This window comes from Hyaena hyaena, unplaced genomic scaffold (genome assembly GCF_003009895.1).
Source record: "Hyaena hyaena isolate Hyena2069 unplaced genomic scaffold, ASM300989v1 scaffold_1111, whole genome shotgun sequence".
NCBI classification, from domain to species: domain Eukaryota; kingdom Metazoa; phylum Chordata; class Mammalia; order Carnivora; family Hyaenidae; genus Hyaena; species Hyaena hyaena.
Window position 1 is genome coordinate 1 of NW_024081746.1, and position 24,917 is coordinate 24,917.

The 24,917-nt window shown below is 38.4% G+C and overlaps 1 protein-coding gene across 2 annotated transcripts in view; it reads left to right on the forward strand.

Annotated features, from left to right (window-relative positions):
* The first annotated feature begins 6,354 nt into the window (after nt 1-6,354).
* SLC36A4 (solute carrier family 36 member 4) overlaps nt 6,355-24,917 on the forward strand; it is a 51,364-nt gene continuing 32,801 nt past the window's right edge. The window contains exons 1-4 of one of the 2 annotated variants that reach the window (XM_039222362.1): nt 6,355-6,487; nt 21,131-21,254; nt 22,656-22,746; nt 23,928-24,016. In XM_039222362.1, the coding sequence (XP_039078293.1) occupies nt 6,436-6,487; nt 21,131-21,254; nt 22,656-22,746; nt 23,928-24,016 (356 nt within the window). In that variant the 5' untranslated portion in view covers nt 6,355-6,435. Of the gene's footprint in view, nt 6,488-6,658; nt 6,740-21,130; nt 21,255-22,655; nt 22,747-23,927; nt 24,017-24,917 lie in introns of those variants that run through there. The other variant, XM_039222363.1, reaches the window with a different exon arrangement.

Genomic DNA, 24,917 nt, shown 5'->3' on the forward strand with positions numbered 1-24,917 from the left:
TTTTCTCCCAATCTCTCAGGTTTTGTAAGGTTTCCAATGGCTTCAGATCTTTTCTGTGTGATGTATGGGCGCGAGTGCAAGTACGGAGCTCCCTACTTCTCCGCCATCTTGCCCTCTCTCTCCATAAGTCACTTTTTCTATTGTTCTTCAAAGAGCAATATTTTCAGAGGACAGTGTTAAATATGTCAGCACTGACATTTATGTCCGAGTTAAGACCCAACGGAGAAGTTCAGATACTCGATTTCCTGATGAGCTTCCTAATCATTGATAAGCTACAGGAGAATGGATTGGGAGACATGTACCATGCTATAATGACGAACTCACACCACTAGCCAGTGGTCAGCAGTGTGGAATGGCACCCACAACCTGCCAGGAGCTCAGGCTAAGCGGTTGTGAGGCAGAGAGGTGTAGAGCATACATTCAAGAGTCATAGCTGAACTTGACTTTGGGCAAGTTGCTTAGTCTGTTTAAGCCTGTTTTCATAACTAAAAAAGGAAGTAATTTAACATCTGCCTTACAGGGTTTTTGTGCAGGATAAATGAGGCAACGCTGAACTGAATTTAGCATGGGGACTGGCCTGACGAAAGTTAGATTTTCTTCTTACGTTGATTACTGTTACTACTTCTAACAAAATTAACTCGACCGTCGTGACGTGAAACCTATCTTCTTACCTTTTCTCTACGACTATCAAGAAAAGGTGAACAAGAATCTACTTAAGGGGACTATACTGAACTAACCTAATTCTGCTCTTATCATCTTACCCCTTGTTTTTAGCCCTCATCCCTCCTCCACTGCCAAGTGGCAGAAAAATGGAGGCCTGATGGACAATTTTTCCCGGAGAATTTATAAGCTGATGGCCCTGCCCTAAGACAGTGTATCCTCAGTAGGGCCCTCCTGGGACTGGACAGGGGGAAGAGAGGATGGGAGGAGAAGGACTATAGAAACTTCTGTTCCCAATTAGCCTTGAAGAAAGAGAAGGGGCTAGAGAAGACAGATGGCAAGGCAGAGTGAGTGACGTGTGACAGGGGCCCCTCTGGTGGCATCTATGTACCATGCTTAAGTTTTTTGGTCAGAGGCCTGAGCATCTGGCCAAAATCAAAGCCATGGCTGCTTCAGTGACTGCTGTCCTCCTGACTGACAATTATTGGCCTGTGTAACTAACCATCCCCAACATGTTATCAAGGTGGTAATGAAGCCCATAGGATTCTAAGTTTTGAGAACTTTCTGGGATGGAAATGTGATTTCCCTTTGCCTGAATAAATTGTCTCTGGAGATAGTACAGTTGGATTTTCACCGATTTGCTTAACTTCTCTTAATCTCACTTTCTTCACTTGTGAAATGAAGATTATACTTAAAGTTCTTTTGGGTTTTTTTTTTTTTTTGAGAAATAATAAGATTATGTGTGGGCATTTACAAGAGTCCTCTAGGAAACAGATGGCACACAGTCACAGTCACACAAATTGTTAATTGAGGGGTTCCATTAAAGGAACCATTTGCAATGGGATGGGCAGGCAGATTTTTCGGAGAACGAGCAGGGGATGACGGAGTGCCGTTGAGCAGGCAGTGAGAAGAAGTATTCCTGCCTCTAAGCCTGGACAGGCAATGGGAAGCAGCATTTACAGGAACCCTGGAGGGGGCTGCCTGATAGAAGTTGTGGCTTTCATAGAGGGATACAAGCAATAGGAGGGCACCAGAGGAATGAATTTCTTACCAATTTGACCTCTTCTGATCTCCTCCCACTACCTCCAAGCATCAAACCTAGTTGGAGGCTAGAGCTTAGAAAGCCCACTGAAACATTCTCTACAGGGAAGTTTTCCAGGGCCCAGAGCAAAATGGAAAAGGAGGGAAAGTAGATCTGGAGGGTAAAATGGAAGACAACCGGAGAACATCACAAGGTACATAGTATTTTGCCTGACACCTAGATAGGAATTATAAGCATTACAATAAAGGGAAAGAATACACAGACCAGGTTTCAAATTGTAATTCCATCTTTGGGGGTTGGTTAGCAGATAATTCAAGAGGTCTTTAAGAAATGTTCCAAGCTTTATAAACTTTTGAAACATCTCATGAATATGTTTCAGTCTGCTTATTGTCCAGAGGATTTGTCCAATAACAGCCTTGTATGCTCAGTTGTACATGTTGCAAGTACAAGTTTAATGTATTGCTCCAAAATGTTGGGGGAAAAACATTAAGTGTGTAAGTCTGAGAATAAAAGCAATTCTGTCAACCAGTTCTTCAGTTTACTCCTTAATTTTGATAGAGCATTCCTCTACTGCTTTCTAAGAAAAGGGACATGAGAAGTGAATAAAACTCTGTGTATAGAGCTTATATAAATCTCTTTTGAGCTCTCATATATCTTACAATGTGTTGACTTCACCCTTTCATCTGACTGACAGTTTGGCTAGATACAGAATACGAAATTGGATATGTTTTCCTTGAGAACTTGTGATGCAGTGCTTCATTATCCTCTGGCTTCTGACATTGGGGTTACTGAATTTCGTATCAGATTGAATGTGAGCCCCCTGACCTTTTATTTTCTTTGTTGTCATTTCAGGAAGATTTTAGGATCTTCTTATTATCCTCAGTGTTCTAAAATTTTATGATGGTATGTCTTGGCATAAGTCTGTTTTCAACTGTCGTATTGCTCATTAAGTGGATCCTACTGATCAGGTAACAAATGTCCCTCAATTCTGAGAATTTGTGTTGTATTATTACTTTTATTTTTTTTCTTCTTTCTTTTAGCCCTTAAATTTCTGCATTAAGATTTTAGATATGATGGGCGAAACTTTTAATTCTCTTATTTTTCTTTTTGTTTCTTTGTTCTACTTTCTGTTCCCTAAACATTTCTTTTCCTATGGCATTCTATTTTTATTTTATGTTTACTCAGGTCATCATGTTTCCTAGGTTCATTAACAGAATAGAGAAGTCATTTAAGCAGCCAGTATTTAAAAGATGGTGAGAAGCTTGTCTCTATATCCACTGAATACATAAGAAAATAAAACGGCCGTAAGATACATAATGAGTAATATTTTACATAGAGAGGAATCAAAGTAGAGTGGACATCTACTCAGCTTCTGTGGTCTGCTCACCTCCTTTTGAAAACTGTTCCCTTTTCCACACTGTCATCCAGATGGTTCTCTCAATACCCACCATGATGTATAACTTTCTCCACCACTCACTTTCCCAGTCTGGGGTAGGGACCTGATCCTATCACAAGTTTTGTCTGGGACAGTTTTAAATTGGAACTGAGAAAGAGGCCAGTATTTTTCTGGACATGCAAACCACAAGGTCTAGAAATGCGCAATTCTTAGGAAACCCTGCCGGGTGAACCTGAGATCAGCAGAGGAGTTCTGCAGCAAAAACTAGCACAAATGCAGAAGCAGACACACAGAGAAAAGCAATTAATGGAGAAGGAGATGAAGTGTCAGAGGCATCAGGATCAGTTGTTTTCGAGCTAGTCACATATCTACCCTAGGGTCATTAAATTCTCCTTTTGGCTTAAACTAGTTTGAATTGGCATCTTTCTCCATTACAACAAAGCGTTTCAAACTAATAGGCTTAGTAATTTTTGATGCTTTCTAGGAACTAGGCAAGGTATTAGTGATCTATATACCCTTTTTTTTTTTTTAAGGTAGGCTTCATGCCCAGTGCAGAGCCCAACGTGGGGCTTGAACTCATGATCCTGAGATCAAGACCTGAGCTGAGATCAAGAGTTGGACCACTTAACAGACTGAGTCACCCAGGCGCCCCAGTGCTTTATATACTTTATCTCACTGAATCTTCACAACACCCTGTGAGGTTTGTAAAATTATTTTACACATGAAGAAACTTTATGGATCCAACTGCTGTATAATAGGCACCGCTATCTAGATGTTTCCTGCTATACACCAGCATGTTGAAAACACACCATTTCTCCATCTGTAAAATGGGGAAAGCTGTTCTCGCTGCCTGAACTGCTCTTCTCCCTACATACACCTAGCCAATGTCTTCTTCTCTTGAGGTGTCAGCTTAAATACTCTCAGAGAACACTGACCTGCCCACACAATCTAAAGTAGGTTCCTCAACACCACCTTATTTTTTTCACCAACAATGTAATTACATAGTATTTTGCATAGTTGTTTTCTTTCGCATGTTCCTGCACCAGACGATGAACTCCATGATGGCAGGGACTACATGGGCATTATTTGCCATTATAGCCCCTGTATCTAGCACAGCGCTGGCACTTGGAAATTGCTCCATACATGTGGTTGGATACCTAAACTATTTCTAAATATTTTCTTTTATGTATCTATGATGCTCTAGTCCACAACCTGCAACACCTACTCTTGCATGAGTAGTACAACAGGGCACTCTGCCAGGCCCCGCTGAGAAAAAGACACAGACAAAGATACAGCTTCTCTCCTGCAGGGGTTCACAGCACAGTGTGAGACTCAAGTAATTATAATATAAGAGGAGAAGACTTATAACAGAGATCTAAACAAAGTGCTATGGTTACAAAGGAGGAAATGATCGGGAAATAATTCAGGAAGTTCAAAAAAGGAAAGGAAAGAAAGGAATTGCCAGGGTTGCCATTCAAATGATTAGATTCTTTATGTCGTTATCCTGATATAGTTTTCCCCCATAACCCCTTTCAATTTATAAGACCTGGAGCAGAAGTCACAGCAAGTGACTTCTTGGGGTGGTGGGATACAAAACCATAATTCTTTGAATCTTACGGTCATCCCTATCATTTGGCTTATTTCCATATCACTTTGCAAAGACACTGAGTCTGGTTCCTGCCTCAGCCCAGGCTTCTCCAAAAAAGTCCAGGCCAGTGTTACAGGTCAAGCCTTTTTTTTCCCCACACTGCCAGATCTGCTTTCCGATGCTGAGATTAGAGGACAATGGCTTTGATCCCTTTTAACATTCAAAGAATAATGTTCTTCTTTCACAACACTGTCCCAAGTATTCTCATTACAATGGATGATTTTATGGGCAATCACCTGTCTGATGCCTATTTTCTCTCTCACTGATCTCTAACCTAGCGCTCCATCAATGCAGGTTACAGACTATTCCTCTAGCCATGACCTGGAATAGAGTTCTTCTTTCTCTACCTACCCATACATTTTTGTTACTTGTCAGGGACATTTCAAATCAAACCTTTCTTTGGGGTTTGCATGTGTATGTGTGTGAGTGACTGGGGGTAGACATGAAGGAAAACAAATGGCTTTGGCAAGCCGTCATTATCACCAGTAAAACCTACAAAGAAGGCAGCAGGAGGAGAGATGTAGATCCTATGTAACTGTGTACCTTTTTAACCTCAGAATCTTAAATATTTAACAACACCACCATGTAGTTATATCAGTGGTCCCAGAACCTAGACCCCCTTGGAAAAAAGGCTTTCCTAAAAAGACCCCATTGAAATGGAAAAGGCCAAAAACGTTGTCTAGTGTCCTGAATTTAAAGAACGATGAAATGAAAGATATGAAAGTGATTTCAAAATTAAAATATTTTCCTTTCAAACCAAAAACTGGCTTCATCTATTGATTGATCAAATATTAATTGGCACGCACCTGAGAGGTCAGGTTTGTATTTTGTTTGAGAGCCCCAGCTCTGACTGCAGATAGAATTCCGTCTTTGCCATTTATTAGTTTACTGTCCTCGTACAAGTTACTTAGCTTTGTGGGCCTTAGTTCCCTCATCTGTAAAATGGATATAAACATTAGAACTATATCACACGATTGTCATCAGAATTATGAATAGTGCTTTAGAGTGTCTGACACATCAGTCTAATTATTTTTAACCTTACTTTTCTTTCAGCCGTGAGATTAACATCAAATATCTTTGGAGGGCACTGAAAAATCCTTAAAGTGAAACTCTGAGTAAATTAAATCCTAAAATTGAGTGCATCCTGAATCTCTAAACAGGGGCATAGAAAGACGGACAACCAAGCACTAGTCAGAGCTCCAGCATGGAGAGGGGACCATCCCCTGCTACTCTGCATTCTCCCCGGTGCCTTCCAGAATGCTGAAGCCTTGCAAATTAGATGGGCCCCTCTACTTAAATTCGCGGTCACCTTTTTAAAGTCCTCCAAGGCACCGCAGGCCTGGGTCTCCGCCAGCTCTGAGCTCGCATGCCAGTGATCTTCAAAGGGCCCCTTATGGTCCGTTATACCGCCCTCTTCCGCCCGGACTCCGCTCCCTCGCGTCTTCCACCCCAGCGCCTCTCGCCCGCGGCGCCCGGCGAGCCCCGGGCCGGCCCCTCGCGCGCCAGCACCTCGGCGGGCCGCGCGGCGTCACTGCGCATGCTCCTCGCCGCGCGGGTGGGGTGCTGGGGGCCGAGAGGCGGGCGCTGGGCGTGGGTCGCGCTCGGCCGGGAAGGCCTCCGCCTGTCGCGGGCCACGCAGCGGCGGGGGAGCACGCTCCGGGGCGGCGGCGTCCTGGAGACCCCCGAGAGATGGAAGCGGCGGCGCCGGCGGCGGCCGAGGCGGCGGGGCGCGAGGAGCTCGGTGGGTGCTGCGTGCCGGCGGGGGCGGAGGCCGCGTGCCCTCGGGATGCGCCGGGGCTCCGGGCCGGCGTTCGGCCTCCGCCCGGGAGGCGGGAGCTGGCGCCGGGCCGGCCGCGTCGCGGGCTCGGGAGCGTCGCGGGTGGCTTTCCTGTAATGGTCGGGGCTCTTGGGGTCGTGGGTCTGGCACGGGTTTGAGTTGAAAACCGGCAGAGCAAAGCTCCCTGGAACGTGGGATGAGCCGAGGCTCGAGGAGGTGACTGACCCCGGGATGTCACCGGCGCAGGAACCAGTTGTCCAACCCGAGAGCTGGGCCGGCGAAAAGCGCGGCCTACGAAGGGCGTCAAACGGGTGTGCGTGCGTGTGTGAGTGTGTGTGTGTTTGTGTATGTGTGTGTTGGTGGTGGGCTGCGTTGTGTAAACAAGTCAAAGGCAAAGGAGAGCCTGCGCGGTGACGGTCCCCATTTCCTCCAGCGATGCTTTAAGGCTTTGCGATCGATGGCAGCAGCCTGGCTCCCAGTCCCAGCCAAATCCTTAATTTACCCGGTGCCACCCCAGGAGTGGCGAGCGCGCCGTGCTGACCTGTAGCCAGCCCGCTTGCCGAAGTTTGTTTTCCTGTTTTCCTCTGTCTCTTATCTCCTTGGCGACAGGGCATGTACAACACTGTTTATGGTTTCCTGCTGTCAAAAGGAAAACAAAAGCAAGGGTTGGGGTAGTCATGTCATTGTTCTCCCTAGTTGTACGAATAATATTTAGGAATATTTTTAATTCGATGCTGAATAATTAAAAAAAATTTAACGTTGAACTTTAAAGAAACACTTCAGTATAGTAATTAATAGGTTCGTGTTCCTGTAATAATGGGCAGGGCACTTTGCAGGTGATTTCTTTCAGGTCCTAATAATGGTAGAAAGAAACTTAGCATTTTATTGATTGTTTACTTTGTGTCAAGCCGTGTGCTAAGTGCTTTACATAGGCACTGTTTCCTTTAATCTTCAGAACAATTGTGTGAGGTAGATGCTATTATTATCCCCATTTTATAGATATAGTACTTTTAAGTTAATTAAAGGCATAACCCAGATACTAACCCGGGTTTGTCTGTTTTAAATTCACTCATAACACATCTTAGGATGTGGGGAAATGGACATTCTCATGCATTGCTGGCAAGAGCAGTGTAATGTATTTATCCTTAAATATGCACCTATCCTTTGACACAGCAATTTTACTTCTAGAAATACTTCCCAAGGAAATAAGTCATGTAACAAATATTTATGTCAAGAGACATTCACTATGTTATTTATAGTTGAGAAAATCTGACTACCTAAATGTCCAGTTAAAGAAAATTGTTTATATAAATTGTGATATAACCATATAGTGAATAGGCCATTAAAAGTAATATGGGAAGATGTTTGCCATATATATATTTTTTAAAGTTTATGTATTTATTTTGAGAAAGAGAGAGTGTGTGCATGGAGGACGGGCAGAGAGAGAGGAGAGAGAGAATCCCAAGCAGACTCTGCACTCCCAGTGCGGACATGGGGCTTGATCTCACTCTTCTTTTCTGAAATTCAGGAAAGAGATGGGTATGTCCTTTCCAGAAGTATGGTTGTAGCAGTGGGCTTGGAGAGAAATGGCTAGACTCTGGATATACTCAAAAGTAGAAGCAGAATGATTTCCTGTGAGACTAGATGAGGGTTGAGAGTGAAACAGGAAACAGGGATGACTCCAGGGCCCTGAGTATCCAGAAGAATGAAATTGCTATCAACTCATATGTTATGGTGGTTTTTATAGGATCTCCAGATTCTTTGGTGTTTGTCTCTTCAAGAGGGGGACTTAATTTTCTTTCCTTGGAATGTGGCGTGGATTTAGTAACTTGCTTCCAATGGATAGAAGATGGTGGAAGTGATAATGGATATGACTTCAAAGCCAGGTCTGAAAAGGCATTGTTCCTTGCCCTGTCTTTTCTGGATCATTCACTTGGGGGGAAGCCAGCTGCCATGTTGTGAGGATACTCAAGCAGATGTTAAGTAGGTAGACAATTAGATTTATGTCTAGACTTAGTGAGAGATCTGGTCTGGAGATACAAATTTGGAAGTCATCACCATTTAGATAGTACTTAAAGCCATGAGACTGAAGGGGAACATACAGGAGTGACTATTTTTGTGTGCTTTAAAATGTTGCGAGTGGTAATTTCTGGCTGGTGAGATAATTTTAATTTTAAAATATTGCTTATTTATATATTTTCTGGTTTTCTACAATGACCATATATTACTTTCTGCAATGAGCAGATTTTAAAATTGGATGTCTGTATAAAAGGCACTGGTAGAGATGTTAAGATACAGATTTTAGTAAGCTATATAAATAGCCATTTGTACAGCGTAAGGTCTACACTTCATTTCATAGGCAACGGGAAGCTCTGGAAGGTTTCTTGCTGTGCATATTTTCACTGCTTCAGAAATGAGTAAGACAGTTACTGTTTCCGTATTACATAGATAGTAGTTTATAGATTTAGAAGGCCACGGTATGTTATATTAAAAGAAGTTATTTCTACTTTTAGTTTGTCCATTGTCAAAACAAAAGTGATTTATTTACTTTTTTTATTTATAAAAGTAATGTGAGTTTATAACTCTCTTCCATCTCTGTCGTTAACTTATTCCAATTTTTGATATGTTTCCTTGCTTTCATTTTAAGTCAACTTTTTAAAGCATCATTGAATTCATACTGTGATTATCCAGCTTTTTCACACTCAGCATGATATACTTTTCCCTGTTTTACTCAGACTTCAAAACTGTAATTTAATGTCAGCGTAATGCTTCAGAAAGTGGAGATCCTGTAGTTAATTTAGCAATTTCTTGATTGTTGCACTTTTAGGTTGTTTCCAAATTTTCACCATAAATAATGTTTCATTCAACATCTTTGTGCAGTAATCCTTTTTTCTATATACCTGCTTGTCAGAAGTGGAATTTCTAGGTGAAAAGGATAAACATTTTTTAAGGTTTTAAGATATATTGCTAAATCAGTGTGATTTTCTTTCATTCTAACTACGACTAGAAATTTAGGTTGATTTTAGGTTAGGAAATTGAGGTTGAGATAATTGTCTGGGCAGTCTAAGAGATCATACAAATACTACCTAAAATAAGAATGTCCCAATTTTCTGCACTATTCATGTATGCATATGGTATATCATGCATGGTGTATAATATTGAACGAAGCTGGTGTTTCTTATTCATCTATAATTTTTCTATTTGTAAATAGAAATAACTGTGTTTAGGTAGTTTGCTATCCATTGCTTAATAGTGTTTTACTTTCTCAGGCATTGTTAACTCTTACCTATAGTAATCACATAGCACTTTTTAGAACTGCCCCGTTCAGTACTTGGCCAGAAATTACAGCAAGACATTGCAAACAATAGTAAATTATAATATAAATTGTAATTTTGTAACTTTTAATTATGTTGTATGAGTGTTCTGATTTTATTCTATACCCTTCTTAACTTTGTTAAAGCTTTTCCCGTGCCCATGTTAGGTTTTAAGTATTTGTCTCTTCTGCTGGTCTCTATTTCCTTCTGACCAGCATGCCATATTTTACCTCCTCACTATTATAGCATAGTTTTACCTCAAAAATGCTAAGAATTATTAATTGTTGATAGTAAATTAATTAATTTCTTGTAATTAATTTAATTTACATTTAAAATCCTGTGAAGCCTGATTTGCTTCTAATGTATCATTGTGTAGGAAGGGGATGAAAACTAGTATTTACTGACTGCTTATGTGCCAAGGACTAGGCTCTGTGCTTCATAAATGTTACCTCATTTCATTATCATAAAACCCCTGTGAGGCAGAAGTTACTACTCTCCTTTTACACATGAGAAGGTAGACCCACGGAACCCTGGTTAAAATATAAATCAGATTGGGTCACTCCTCTGCACAAAACTTGGTTGCTGTGCTGTCCAGTGTGATCATCTTAACTATAGGTGTGTTTGCAATGTTGTTTGTCCAAATGAGAATAGGCTGTATGTGTAAAATACACACTGGATTTCTAAGACTTAGTATGAAAAACAGAATGTAAAGTATCTTGTTAGTAATTTTTTATGTTGATTACATTTTGAAATAATATTTTGAATATATTGGGTGATATAATGTATATTATTAAAATTAATTTTACTTGTTACATTTTTTTAAAATGTGAATACTAGAACATTTAAATTATGTTTGTGGCTCACATTATATTTCTGTTGTACAACACTGCTTTAGGTGGCTTTCGTGTCACTCAGAATGGTCTGCAAGGCTGCGTACCATCTGTCACTTCTGTTACCTCTGATCTCTCCCACTTTCCCCTTGCTCTGTTCTCTCTGCTCACTCTGGCCTCCTTCCTACTTGAACACACCAGGGTCTCTATATCCTCAGAGCCTTTGTCTGTGCTGTTCCCACTGCCTAATTACTGTTCCCCCAGATAACCACATGGTTCACCTCTCCCCTCCTCCTTCAGTTCTTCTTTAAAATCCCACTTTCTCAATGAGGCCTAATTCAGCTGTCCTATGTAAAACCACAGGCTCCCCTCCCAATCCCTATTTTCCTTCTTAGAATTTAACACTAGCGTACTTTCTATTTTATTTATTTATATTGTCTTTTTCACTAGAATTTGAGCTCCATGAAGGCAAGAATTTTTGTTAGTTTTAGTAGTTGCTTTATTCCCAGCATCTAATAATACCTGACACATATTGGGTGTTAATATTTGTGAAACTGAATTAAAAAGGATTGCAACCTCTTTTATGAGCACATTTAATCAGAAGGCACAGACCTTAGTGCTGAGGGGTTCCTGTCTGTAGATGTTGGTGAGAGGCCATGGCAGTCCCTCAAGAGAGGCTCTTGAGGGGCACCTGGGTGGCTCAGTTGGTTAAACACCTACCTTCGGCTCAGGTCATGATCTCGTGGTTCGTGGGTTTGAGCCCCACATCGGGCTCTGTGCTGACAGCTCAGAGCCTGGAGCCTGCTTCAGATTCTGTGTCTCTCTCTCTCTCTGACTCTCCCCTGCTTTCTCTCTCTCTCTCTCTCAGAAATAAATAAAACATTAAAAAAATTTTAAAAAAAGAGAGGCTCTTGAGAAATTTGTGGTCGACTTGTGCCCCCACACCACGTCTGCAGTGAGCTCTGCCTGCCGTGCTCACATGCACAAGGGCGGCAGTACTTGCCCCTCTCTTCTCTAGCAAATCAGAAGGCAAGCCATCTGAATCTGTTGTGTCTTATGCAGCTCAGGCTTTTATAACAAAATACGTTAACTTGGGTGACTTAAACCACAAACGTTTCTTTCTCATAGTTCTGACGGTGGGGAAGTCCAAGGACAAATGCCAGCTGATATAGTTCCTGGTGAGAGCCCTCTTCCTGGTTTACAGATGGCCATCTTCTTGCTGTGTCCTCACATGGTAAAGAGTGTCCTCTTACACGGACACTAATCCCATTGTAGGGCTCTGCCCTCAGGACTTTATTTAAACTTTACTACGTGCCAAAGCCCCTACCTACGAATACTATCCCATTGGGAGATAAGGTGTTAGCGCATGAATTTTATGGGGACACAAACATTCAGTCCAGATCATCCTAGTAACCACTTCCACATACACCTCTTTCTGATTTTCTACAGTGGAATGTTTCTGGGAGAGAGAAGATGAACACAAATTCTCCCCACCTCCCCCTCTTTGACAGGGAGTGAACACTCGGAGGAGTGAGCAATGGGAAGAGTACTGGGAGATGAGATCAGAGAGGTAACAGTAATGTGACAGTGTGAAATAACAGAGAAGGATATGGTTAGTGGTGCTGCTTTCCTTGAACTTGAGCCAGAAATTGCTCACAAGAAGGGAATTGTGGTTCTTGACAAGACTGCTTTGAAAACCTTAGTCTCTGGCTTACAATTTTAGATACCTTTGTACCAAACTCACTGGGGGCTTTGATCATTCCTTTTCAGTTACTTTTTCCATCTTTTTACTTGAATTTAAAAGGTTAGTGGATCCCTATTAGTCTGTCTTCAGCTCTACCCTTCTCCATACAGTCTCTGAATGACATCATCCTGCCTTTTGATGCCAGTTGTTTATTACCCACATTCTGATGTCATTCTCAAATCTTTATCTTTAGCTCCAAATTGTCTCCTTCTTTCTGTTTCTAACTGCTCATTCAGTATAATATCAGGTTATGTGATTTAAAAATTAAACTCCTATTTCTTCCTTAGCATGCTGCTTTCTCTTTTATCCATTTATTTGTTCATTTGCTGAGCATCCACTGTGTTCCAAATATTGAGGATACGCTAACAGACAAGTCAGACATCACTTCTGTCACTTCAGGAGAATGCAGACAAGTAAACCTGGCCATTACAATACAGTGTATTACAGGAGCATTGTAGAGTGCTGTGGGAACACCTAGGAGAGAGACTTAAGCCAGACTTGGGGTTAAGGAAGCTACTAGGAAGAAGTAGTGTCTAAACCGAGACTTGAACGATGAGCAAGAAGTGTGGTGGTTAGACAGAGTTGGAGGGAAAGAACAGGGAGTGGGAGAAGAGAGTGTGCAGCGTCTGCCAAGGCCTGACGCAAGAGAAAAATGCCACTAAGGGAAGAGAGATCATCCCCTGTGGCAGAACTGAAGTCATAAGACTAGCTTAGATTCCCAGAGCTAGTACTGGCAGGATTGGGACTCAACCCACACCTTTATATTTGTGATCATGGGCTCTGGGCCACATGCTCTATCTCCCTGTGTTTCTTTTCTCAGTCATCAGCATCCATTCAGTTTTCTCCATGGCAGTAACCTAGGAAGCATCCTCCGTTCCTTCCACATACCTTCCATATGGGTTGGTCAGTGAGTCTTATTGTTTCTGTCCTCTCCTCTAAATAACCACTCTTTTCTCTTGAACCAAGTTCACTTGAAGCCCTCACCAATTTCTTGCCTGGACCGTGTTCTAATTGGTCTCTCTGACTTTAGGGCTGCTGCTTTTCCAATGGATCCTTGACACTGCTGCGAGGGCGCTACTACTCAAATGCGGATCCCATCATTTCAACCTTAATTCTCTCTCTGGTTTTTCGCAGCCTGTAAGATTAGGTCCAGATTCCTTAGCACAAGTTATAAAATCTTTTCAAGCTTTCCAGCTAATCTTCTGCCATTTACATGTACATTAAATCACCCTAAAGATAATCAAGCAGGTGCCTATTCTCAAGCCTAGAATGCCCCCCTCATTCTCAGGGTGGATGCCCATGCTAATACCTCTCCTAAAAAATTGAACAGTTAGATGTAAGAAAACAATCTTACTGCATTTTCCTATACAGTATGCCTAACTGTGTAACAAAAATACAATTTCTCATTTTATGTTTAAGTATTACCCGGAGCCTCTAAAAGTTATATGACCAGTTAAATGACTGGTTGACTCTATTAATAAATCTCTTCCTCAGAAATCCTGGCTTCAGTGGGCTTTTACCTTTTAAAGATTCCACTTCTTGGGTATATATCACTTTCTCAGATATTTGTAGTTAGGAGTCTTTTAATGTATTCTTTAGATTCAGTAACTATCTTGTATCATTCAAACTTCATACAAACAAATCATGATTCAAAATCATGATACTATAATCAGCCCTAAAACCTGACTGCTTCCCCTACTCTTAGTTTACTTAGTTTAACAAATACATATATCTTAGTATGTAATGTTACCTAAATAATACAGGCTAAAACTGCAGAGAAAAAATTTAGAGAGTTATTTTTTAAGTGTAATTTTTAAAAATACATTTAAGCATATGGTTACTTAATAATGTGTCATATTGCCTTAATGGTAGATGAGAATCAATTTAGAAAATGTACTTCTTAAATAGCTAATGCTGTTAAGAATAATTTTTATCTCAAATAGTTTCAGATTTAAAAAAAATAGCTCTTTTTAATCTCACCATTATTTGAGAAGCTTCCTGGGATACTTAAATTTTTATTAAGGTTTTAAAGGTTAGGGTAGAGACAAATGGATTTAAAGCAAAGAAATATATATGAAAAGTTTTTTCACAGTCATATTTAATGTTTCCTAGACCAAATAAAATTGAGAAATAATGAATTTAAGAACTAGGGAAAAGTTTAAACTATAAGGCATTACACTATTAAAGACAGTTTCTATGAAGTGTAAATTTGTTAAGAGTAATTGTGAGCCCAACTAACTTTTAGTTGGGAATTTGAGTGTACATTGTAATCCTATTTTAAAAACTTGATTCTGTGAATTATAGAACTAGTAGAACTAGTACTTAAAGATTATATTAAAAATTCTAGATATTCAGGTTTAACTAACATAATAAAAATAAATGATCTGATGATGCCATTAAAAGTAAACTTATCATAAGTTGTGAGAAAGCTTTTTTTTTTTACTGACTTTCCCTTGCTGTTATCTTTTGGGAAGTATGCTTCAAATAATAGATGATTATTAAATTTTTAAAATATTGGTAGTGATAACTATCTTTATTTTTTATTTTTTTAAAACTTTTAAAAATGTTTATTTACTTTTGAGAGAGAGCGCACACAGACACACAAGCAGGGGAGGGGCAGAGAGAGGGAGACACAGAATCTGAAGCAGGCTCCAGGCTCTGACCTATCAATCCAGAGCCCGACGTGGGGCTCTAACTCACGGACTGTGAGATCATGACCTGAGCTGAAGTTGGACACTCAACTGACTGAGCCACTCAGGCGCCTAGGTAGTAATAACTATCTTTATGGAGAACTTAAATAGTGTACTTAGTAATGTGCAAAACATACAATACATCCTGTGGCAGAAAGAAATTGGAGAGTTCAAATAATGACAGTTTGAATAGCTGAATGAATAAAAATGCAAATGAACTCGAGTCAGCAAAGGCAATGGAATAAATTTTGGAATGAAAATATTAACACATTTCTGTTTAAAGGTGATGCAGTGAATAACGATGATTGTTGTCAGTTAAATTCATATATTGAAGTCCTAACCTTCCCTACCACAGAATGTGACCTTACTTGACAATAGGATCATTGTAAACATAATGAGTTAAGATAAAGCCACACTGGAGTAGGGTGGTCCACTAATCCAGTATGACTTGTATCTTTAATAAGGGGGAATTAGGACACAGATATGCATCAGGGAAAATACCCTGTGAACTTGAAGATAGCCATCTACCAGCAAGGAGAACAGCCTGGAGCACAGAACCCTCTCTCCTAGCCCACAGAAGGAACCAGCCATGCCAACACCTTGATCTCAGACTTCTAGCCTCCAGAGTTGATAATAAATTTCTGTTGTTTAAGCCACCCACTTTGTAGTACCTTGTTATACCAGCCCTTACAAACTAATGCAGTGGTTTTACAAGATAAAGTGTCAATTTACTTTGTATAGAGTGTAACAGAAAAAGAGGATCTGTTCAAACAAAAGGCGAACATAATTTATAATATTAATAGATATCAGAGTAAATGTGTGTTAGATACCCTAGCACTAGCTCCTAATATAGAGAAACACTTAATTTACTTAAATTTTCACTGTGCACAGTTGTAAGCTGAGTCACTGTTGATACTGAAGAACAAGAAACTAGGAAATCCTACAAAACAGTCTGTGGAGAATGTCCCGAAGGTTCAAGGGTTAGAAAAACTACCCAAAGGCAAAGTTGGGTAATTTTAATTATAGAAAATCCTCATTAATTTAGAATGTTTGTTAATTCATTGGATTTTATTTTACACATATTAGTAACATTATTAGAGGAGGAATATTTAAATGACTGAAGAATAGACTATTTTCAAGCACTTTCCAATATCTTGTTTTTTTAAATTGTGGTATGAACATTTACCATGAGATCTATCCTCTTAACAGATTTTTAAGTGTACAGTATAGTATTGTCATCCATAGGCACAATGTTGTATGTCAAGTCTCTAGAACTTACCCGTCTTGCATAACTGAAATTTCATACATGTTGATTAGCAACTCCCTATTTCCCCCTCCCCACTGGCAACCACCACTCTAGTCTTTGTTTCTATGAGTTTGACTCTTTTAAATTCCTCAATTAGGTGGAATCAGGTGGTATTTGAACTGTGATTAGCCTGTTTCATTTAGCATGTCTTCAAGGTTTATCCATGTTGTTGCATACTGCAGAATTTCTTCTTTAAGGATAAATAATATCCCATTGTATATATCCTATCTTCTTACTGTGTATCTGCCAGTGCATGCTGTTTCCACGTGCTGGCTATTGTGCATAGCACCACCCTGAGCATGGGAGTATTAACATCTCTACAAGCTCCTGGTTTCAGTGCTTATGGAAAGACACCTAGAAGTGGGACTGAGTCATATGGTACTTCTGGTTTCAATTTTTTGAGGGATCACTGTACTGCTTTCCTTCAGAGCTGCAGTATTTTGCATTCTCACCAACGGTGTATGAGGGCTCCAGTTTTACCACATCTTCACCAATATTTGTAGCATTTTTTTTAAAGTTTATTTTGAGAGAGAGAATGAGTGTGAACAGGGAGGGCAGAGGGACAGAGAGAGAGAGAGAATCCCAAGCAGGCTCCATGCTGTCAGTGCAGAGCCCAAGGTGGGGCTCCATCCAGTGAACCGTGACATCATGACCTGACCTGAAATCAAGAGTCAGATGCTTAACCTACTGAGCCATCTAGGTGCCCCACCTTTTTATTTATTTATTTTTTTTTATAATGACCCACCCTAAAGGTATGAAGTGACATTTCATTGTGGTTTTAATTTTCATTTTCTTGATTAGTGACATTGAACATCTTTTCATAAATCCATTGGCCATTTGTGTATCTTCTTTATCTGTTCAGATCTTTAGCCAGTTTACTAATTGGATCACTAGGTGTTTTTTTTGTTTTGTTTTTTTTTTTGTTTTTGTTTTTGCTTTTGACTTGTAGGGGTTTCTTATATATTTTGGAAATTAACCCTTTATCAAATATATAGTTTGCAAAGTTGGCAAATATTCTCTCCCATTCTGTAGGTTGACTTTTCGCTATATCGGTTGTTTCTTTTCTTGTATAGAAGCTTTTTACTTTGACGTGGGTCCCACTTGTCTATTTTTGCTTTTGTTGCCTGTGCTTTTGGTGTCATATCCATGAAATCATTGCCAAAACCAATGTCTGAGGCTTTTGCAAGTATTTAAGTCTTTAATATATTTTAAATTGATTTTTGTGTATGGAATGAGATAAAGATCCACTTTCATTCTTGTACATGTGGATATTCAGTTTTTCCAGTGCCGTTTGTTGAAGAGGTTTTCTCCTTTGTGTATTCCTGGCACCCCTGCCAAAGGTCAGTTGACCTTATATACATAGATTTCTGGGTTCTCCATTTGGTTTCATTGGTCCATATGGCTATCTTTATGCCAGTGTCATACTGTTTTAGTTACAAAAAGACCCCAATACCAAGAACAATCTTGAAAAAGAATAAAGCTAATCATACTTTCTGATTTCAAAATGCATTACAATAATATATATTATGAAGCTAAAGCATCTTCCAGTATCTTAAAGTATAACTTTACTCTTATGAAAAACTGTTGTAATGAGTTCCAGTTAGTACTGGGATAATGGAGGCTGCCTAAATCGTAATCTCTCTACATGTCCTCACCAAAAAAACTGTTAATTCAAAAAGGAGCACATGTAAACCATTCATGAAGTTATTCTTTTAGCATTAGTAGGAGACCAATATACCACCAACCTCAAATTTTCTATAAGCAAAGAAATAGACAGCAAAATTAAGAGTTCCTGTTGCTGCTGCAAGCAGGGAAAGTGGGGAGGGTTCTGGAGGAGGAGTTAAAGGGAGGAACTGAGATGTCCCTCTTATACCTAGAGGTGAAGAAATAGAAGAAAGTAAGGGGCAGGGGAATCAATGGGGGTTTAATATCCTGGAGAAATGAAAGAGAACCAGAAAGATACCAATTGCTCCTTATTACCCTAGTAAGTCAACATCATCCACTACATAAACTGAACTTCATTCTGCTAGCAGGAGGCATACTCTCAAATTAGGATCCCTGTCCATGAAATGCCTAGCAGTAGGCATTTCACAAATAAATAATAAAATACAAGGTGTCCAAGGGAGAACATATTGAAATAAAAATATAGAAGAGTCATTGAATTTCAAAGAAGAATTTAAATGAGTTAAAGACATCGAAAGGGTCAAAGAAAAAGTGGTTGAAAGGGAAGATAGGCAAAGGAGATCTGACATATAATTGGCATCTCTAAAGAAAAGCAAAATATTTGGACTAAACAGATACTATTCTAAGAAAAATGTCCAGAAATAAGAAAGCTGAAATCTATGTATCAAAAAGGCCCACCGTGTCCCTGGGAAAATTGACTCAAAATGCTTAAACTGAAGACATATCATAGTAAAACGATTAGATCTTAAAGACAAAGAAAATTTCCTCGAAACCTCAAGCAAAAAGGACAAAGTATGTAATGGCTCAGAAAATTAGTTTGGCATCATACTTCTCAGGAGTAGCCTGTTAAGCAAGAAACTCAAAGAAAGTGTGAGCCAGAGGTGTTACATCAAGCTGTTCTTCATATCAAGGCTGGGGAAAAACAGTGTAAAGCATGCTAGAACTTAGGAAATACTGTGCCCAGAGAATGTACTAGAGCGGTGGTTCTCAAAGTGTGGTTCCCAGACCAGAAACATCAGAATCACCTGGGAACTTAGAAATACATATTCTCAGGCCTACCCCAGGCCTGCTGAATCAGAAGCTTTGGGGTGAGGTACATCAATTTGTGTTTTCTCAAGTCCTATAGGTCATTGTGATCACAGTCCCCAAAAGAATGAACTTCTTCCAGCCAAGAGATGATTGAGAACACTTTGGCAGAGGATGAAGAGCAAGCATTTAATTTTATCAATTGTATATATAAGTCTTAGATATGGACAGAGTCATGACTGGAATAACAGTGTGTAAAGCATTGTATATAGGACCAAAATAGAGCACAACTAAGAAATGAGAGAATAAAAGAAAGGCAAAAGTAGAATAATATGATTAATTGTTATATAGGTAAGAGGTGGAATTCAGAGGATACCATTTAATTTTTTTTTTAAATTTATTTATTTTTGAGAGAGAGAGATAGAGCTCCCCACTGTCACAGATCCTGTGAGAAGGAGACACAGAATCTGAAGCAGGCTCCAGGCTCTGAGCAAGCATTCAGCACAGCCCGACGTGGGGCTTGAACTCACGAACCGTGAGATCATGACCTGAGCTGAAGTCGGACACTTAACTGACTGAGCCATCCAGGTGCCCCCAGAGGATACCATTTAAACCTGACAAAAAAAGAAAAACCTGACAAACAAAATAGTAAAAGATTAAGGAAGAAAAAAAAAAAAGAGGATTAAGACATAATGGCAAAAGTAACCAGTAGAATAATTCAACTAAATGCAATATATGATTCTGTGCCAGAAAGAATTACTGAGAGAACTTTGTTGGTACAGTTGATGAAATTGGAATATGGAATATGAATTAAAGTATTGCACCAATATTAAACTGAGTTTAATAACCATAATGTGAACATTCAAGGACCTCTTCTTGTTCCTAGAGAATACATCCTAACTTCAGGGTAAAGTGGTATGATATATGTCACCTACTCTCAGTTCATAAAAAGTGCTAAACATTTGAGCAAGAAAAGGCAAACATGGCAAAATGTTAATAATTGGTAAGTCTGGAAAGGATATATAGGAGGATTTATTTTTTGGTACTATTCTTGGAAATTTAATTTGTTTTAAATTATTCCAAAATAAAAAGTTTAAAAAATTATATGTCAGTCATTCCTAATTAAATTATTTAGATTACTTCAGTTCTCTGTTTCATAGATTTATTGTGTTTATTTGAAGGGAACAACTTTTTATTTCTTTTAAATATCCTATACTTCAGGGTATCTGGGTGGCTTAGTGAGTTAAGTGTCTGACTGTTGATTTCGGCTCAGGTCGTGATCTCATGGTCTGTGATCCAGCCTTGTGTTAGGCTCTACACTCACATCGCATGGAGCCTGCCTGGAATTTGTTTTCTCTCCTTCTCCTGCCTCTCCTGTGTGTGCATGTATGCACTCTCTTTCTCTCTCTCTCAAAGTAAATAAGCTTTATTTTAAAAATCGTATACTTGAGACCTTGATAATACGTATTAGTCATGTCAGTAAATTTGAGCTTAATGGATTGTATTAGAATTTCACCAGTCATGCTGAAAACTGCTAGATATAAAAGTATAGTTTGATACTAAATTTAAAAGATTGGAATGGCTTTATACCTTAAAGTATTTAAAAATGTGATTACTATTTATGTATACGGTATGATTTGAAGACAAGAGGTAAAAATTCATTTGATTGTTTATATTTTTTCATCTCATAATTCTGGGATCATTTGCTATAAACCTCAAGAGGACAAGGCAGAAAACGTTTTGCATTGAATACTTAAGCTTTTCACTTTGTACTGCTTAGTCCAAACAAAATATCCAGCAAATAAGTCTAGTTGTTTTTTAGTTGTTTTTTAAATATACTAAAACTCAGAGTATTAATGTGAATTAACTCAGGGTGGAAATGGTAAAGATGAGTACAAGTGATATGTCCTTGTTTTAAAAAATTCATTTAAAAAATTCATTTAAAGTGGTTGAGTTAACCACTTTAACTCAACTTTTAAAATCATAGTGAAGTACTTTGTTTTTCTTCTTAAAGATATGGATGTAATGAGGCCCTTAATAAATGAGCAGAATTTTGATGGGACATCAGATGAAGAGCATGAGCAGGAGCTGCTGCCTGTTCAGAAGCACTACCAGCTAGATGGCCAAGAGGGTATTTCGTAAGTGTTACGGTTATATGTGTCCTTTTCTTTTCCTTTAATATCTATTTTGTAATCTATAGGTAAGGCACTTTTCTAGATACTACAGAAGACACACGATGAGTCAGATATTGTCCCTACCCTCAAGGTGTTTATGGTCTGCTTGGGAAAGAAGAAATACACCTAAAATACAGAGCTGTGTGTGGGAACTGCTGCAGTTGATGTGGATTGCTGCAGTACTTATTAAATGCTATACATCCTGCAAGAAAAGAGAGCCAGTTGAAAAGTATAGAAATTTTAAGAGCATCGGCTTCTGAAGTGGTTAGGAGTTAGGAGTTAGACGGTGGGAGGTAGTAAACACTTGTTTATGCTGAGTTAATGATGTGAAACAAAGTCATGGTGGTAGGAAAGCAGTGGAACCTTTTAGAACCCTTTCTGTTATTTTGTCAACATTGATAGATTTGAGTAAGTTCTTACTCTAATAGTAATTTAACTGCTAGGCAAAGTTACATTTTAATTGATCAGAAAAGAACAGTATAAACTAAAAAAAATTTAGATAAGCATGTTTGGGTTTTTCTATAAGTTTAAAATTTGGACTATTCTTCCTAGTTTATTTTCTGTTGGTCAAGAGACTTCCTTCAAATGCTTCCTGGAAACTTAGGTGAAATTCCTTAGGGAGTACCCAGTGTCTAAATGTTAGTTAGTATTTATCTTAACTGATGATACACATGGTTTTAAAACTTGTGTGATTTTTCTTTTAATTAACTCCTTGTTAGGTTGATAATCATAGGTCCCGTGTGTTTAGTACCATGATGACAGTAGACAGTGTCAATAAATTGCTTTTTTTTATCAGCCTAGCCCTGTATAACCTTCAGCATTTGTTCTTTTTAAAAAAAATTTTTAACATTTATTTATTTTTGAGAGAGAGAGACAGGTGGGGGAGGGGCAGGAGAGAATGAGACATAGAATCCGAAGCACACTCCGGGCTCCGAGCTGTCAGCACAGAGCCAGATGTGGGGCTCCACTCACAAACCATGACATCATGACCTGAGCCAAAGTGGGACACTTAACTGACTGAGTCCCGCAGTCACCTCTATCTTCAGCATTGTTCTGAATGTCATAACAGCAAAGAATCTTAGGAGAAAATTACCTTTTCTGTATTTAATATGTACAAAAATACTTTCACTTAAATATCTAATTTAATCTCCATAATAATCCTCTGTGTTCTGCTTTTAAATGGCAAAGATTGAACTTGAACCAAATATGGTGTCTGGTCAATTCAACTTCTGGTTGTGTGGAAGTGCTATTTGATGCTTTGTCTAGATTAATTTTCAGTTCCCTTCTAATGCTAACACCATGATCATGTGATTTTTATTAGCTTTTTTCCTAAAATGTTTAAATCTTACAACTTTTACTTTTCAGGTTTGTGCAAACTCTTATGCATCTTCTTAAAGGAAATATTGGAACTGGACTTTTGGGGCTTCCATTGGCCATAAAAAATGCAGGCATAGTGGTAAGACTTTGCTTTGTAACCTCTAGCTAAATTACAGCCATCAGTCCTGATTACAGCAGAAATTGCAGGCTAATTTTTGGCCTAGTTACATATAACCTGATCAGGTGGCAGTGAGATTGTATTGATAAGATTGGGTGAACAGTGATGGTAACATTTAATAAAAAACAAGAATTAATTATTCTTTTAATTTCTGCTTAGTTATATATTTATGATACTTGACAGAAAGATCCTAAAATAGTGTTTGATTTTTCCAAGTATGGTTATATCTTGTTATTCCTTTGGATTTTTCAGAGATTTAAGCGATGTACTCCTATTGAGAGATGTATTTATAGAGTAGCTTATATTATATTGGTGAAATTTTATAGTTTTAAAAATTCAGAATGAAATGTAGTTTTCAGATATAAAGAGTAATAGTTAAGAAAAGGAATAACTATCTTTTGAAAACAAATATTGTTATAACCAATTACTGTAATTGCAGAGAATCTAGATAAGGGAGAATTCACTTACAAAGTAATGAAATTATATTTAACCTTTTTTCAGAGGTTTAAAACTTTACCGGCTTTCTAAGAATAGTGTTAATTATCACCTTTCCCTGCATTTGACTTTGCCCACCCTAATTTAGAGAAATGTAAACATTTCTGATTATAAAAATAAATTTTGACAGTATTTTGTCAGGGTCTCAATAATCCAGGCATTACTTTGATTTTAGCAAACAAATACTTGTAATTTTTTTATACACCACTTTTTCAAATCCTCTTTCTCTCGGCCTACCTCCCCCCATGAAGTAAGTGCTCAGCAAGCACCGCCCCAGATCGGCACAGTGCTTTTTAGTCATTCTGATATGATTCCTAGTCACATTTAATCATAACTGTGGGACTGCTGGTCACAGACTTGCTGTCCGAGGTGATGTGATGTTGTGTGCTGCCCTAGCATATTGCAGAGCTACACTCTGTACTCATGGGTTTGGATAGGCAGGCTGATGAGATGGAGTCCTGTGTCCTTAAGTATTGCTGAAATTCTTTCAGAATGAAGTTTATGAATTTTCCTTTATGCAAATGACTAATCATTTTGTCTAACAAATTGGTTCCCACAAAAGAGTAGTCCATTGTCTCATTGCTTATAAGGCAATTTAGTTTTTGTTAAACTTAAATATTTAAACCTTATACATTTTCCCCCTACAGCTTGGACCAATCAGCCTTGTGTTTATAGGAATTATTTCTGTTCACTGTATGCACATTTTGGTACGGTGCAGTCACTTTCTGTGTCAGAGGTAAATGTGAATTTGTTAAGTGTATTTTATTTATTTTAAAGCTATGTATTTATTTGAAAAGATAGTCTTATTTGTGCTTTACAACTAATAACTGCATTTCCTCTAATCTGTTGTATAGAGAAGTCTACAATAATAAATATGGAAAAAGATAATATTTCTTGTGATTTGGTCAGAATATATTTGTTCCTCTTAAAAGATAACCTTAGTAGTGAAATGGAATATGTAAATATATATAAAAATATTTAAAAAAATCAGGAAACACCTGGGAAGAATGGAGGCAGCAGCACTACTTTCAGTTACAGAGTAATGGTCTTTAATTTGTTAGGAATTCATTTTAGGATATAGTGCCTTTGGTGTTCTTTGCTGATATGTGGGTTGGTAAATAGTCAATAAAACAATATTTTTTTTCTTTAGTTTTGTATCATGAAATGCTTCCACTGTACAATGGACTAACTTTAAAAAAATAAATATTGCCTATTCTAGTAAACTAATATTCTAAAATTAAGCCTTTTTGCTGTTGTTTTTAAATGCTCTTAAAACTTTGGGCAAGTCATTTATTAAATAATAATGATACTTGAAAAAAAGTGGGAAAGAAAACATGGGGAAATGAGAGCTACCTTATGGGGCTAAGGATTAGATAAGATAGTTTATGTGTAAATACGCTGTAAAGCCCTGTGCAGATGCATAAAATAATGCTCTTCTAAGAATGAATAAGGTAGGCATGAACAATGTAGTTGATGTTTTTACATAATTGAAATAGTTAAATATATAAATCAATGAAGCATAAATATTTATGTCATATGACTTCTCCAAATATATAAACTTTAATGGTAGATAAAAACTAATATATTAGTAAAAAGAACAGATTTAAAATTTCATGAGACATATCTTAAAGCACACA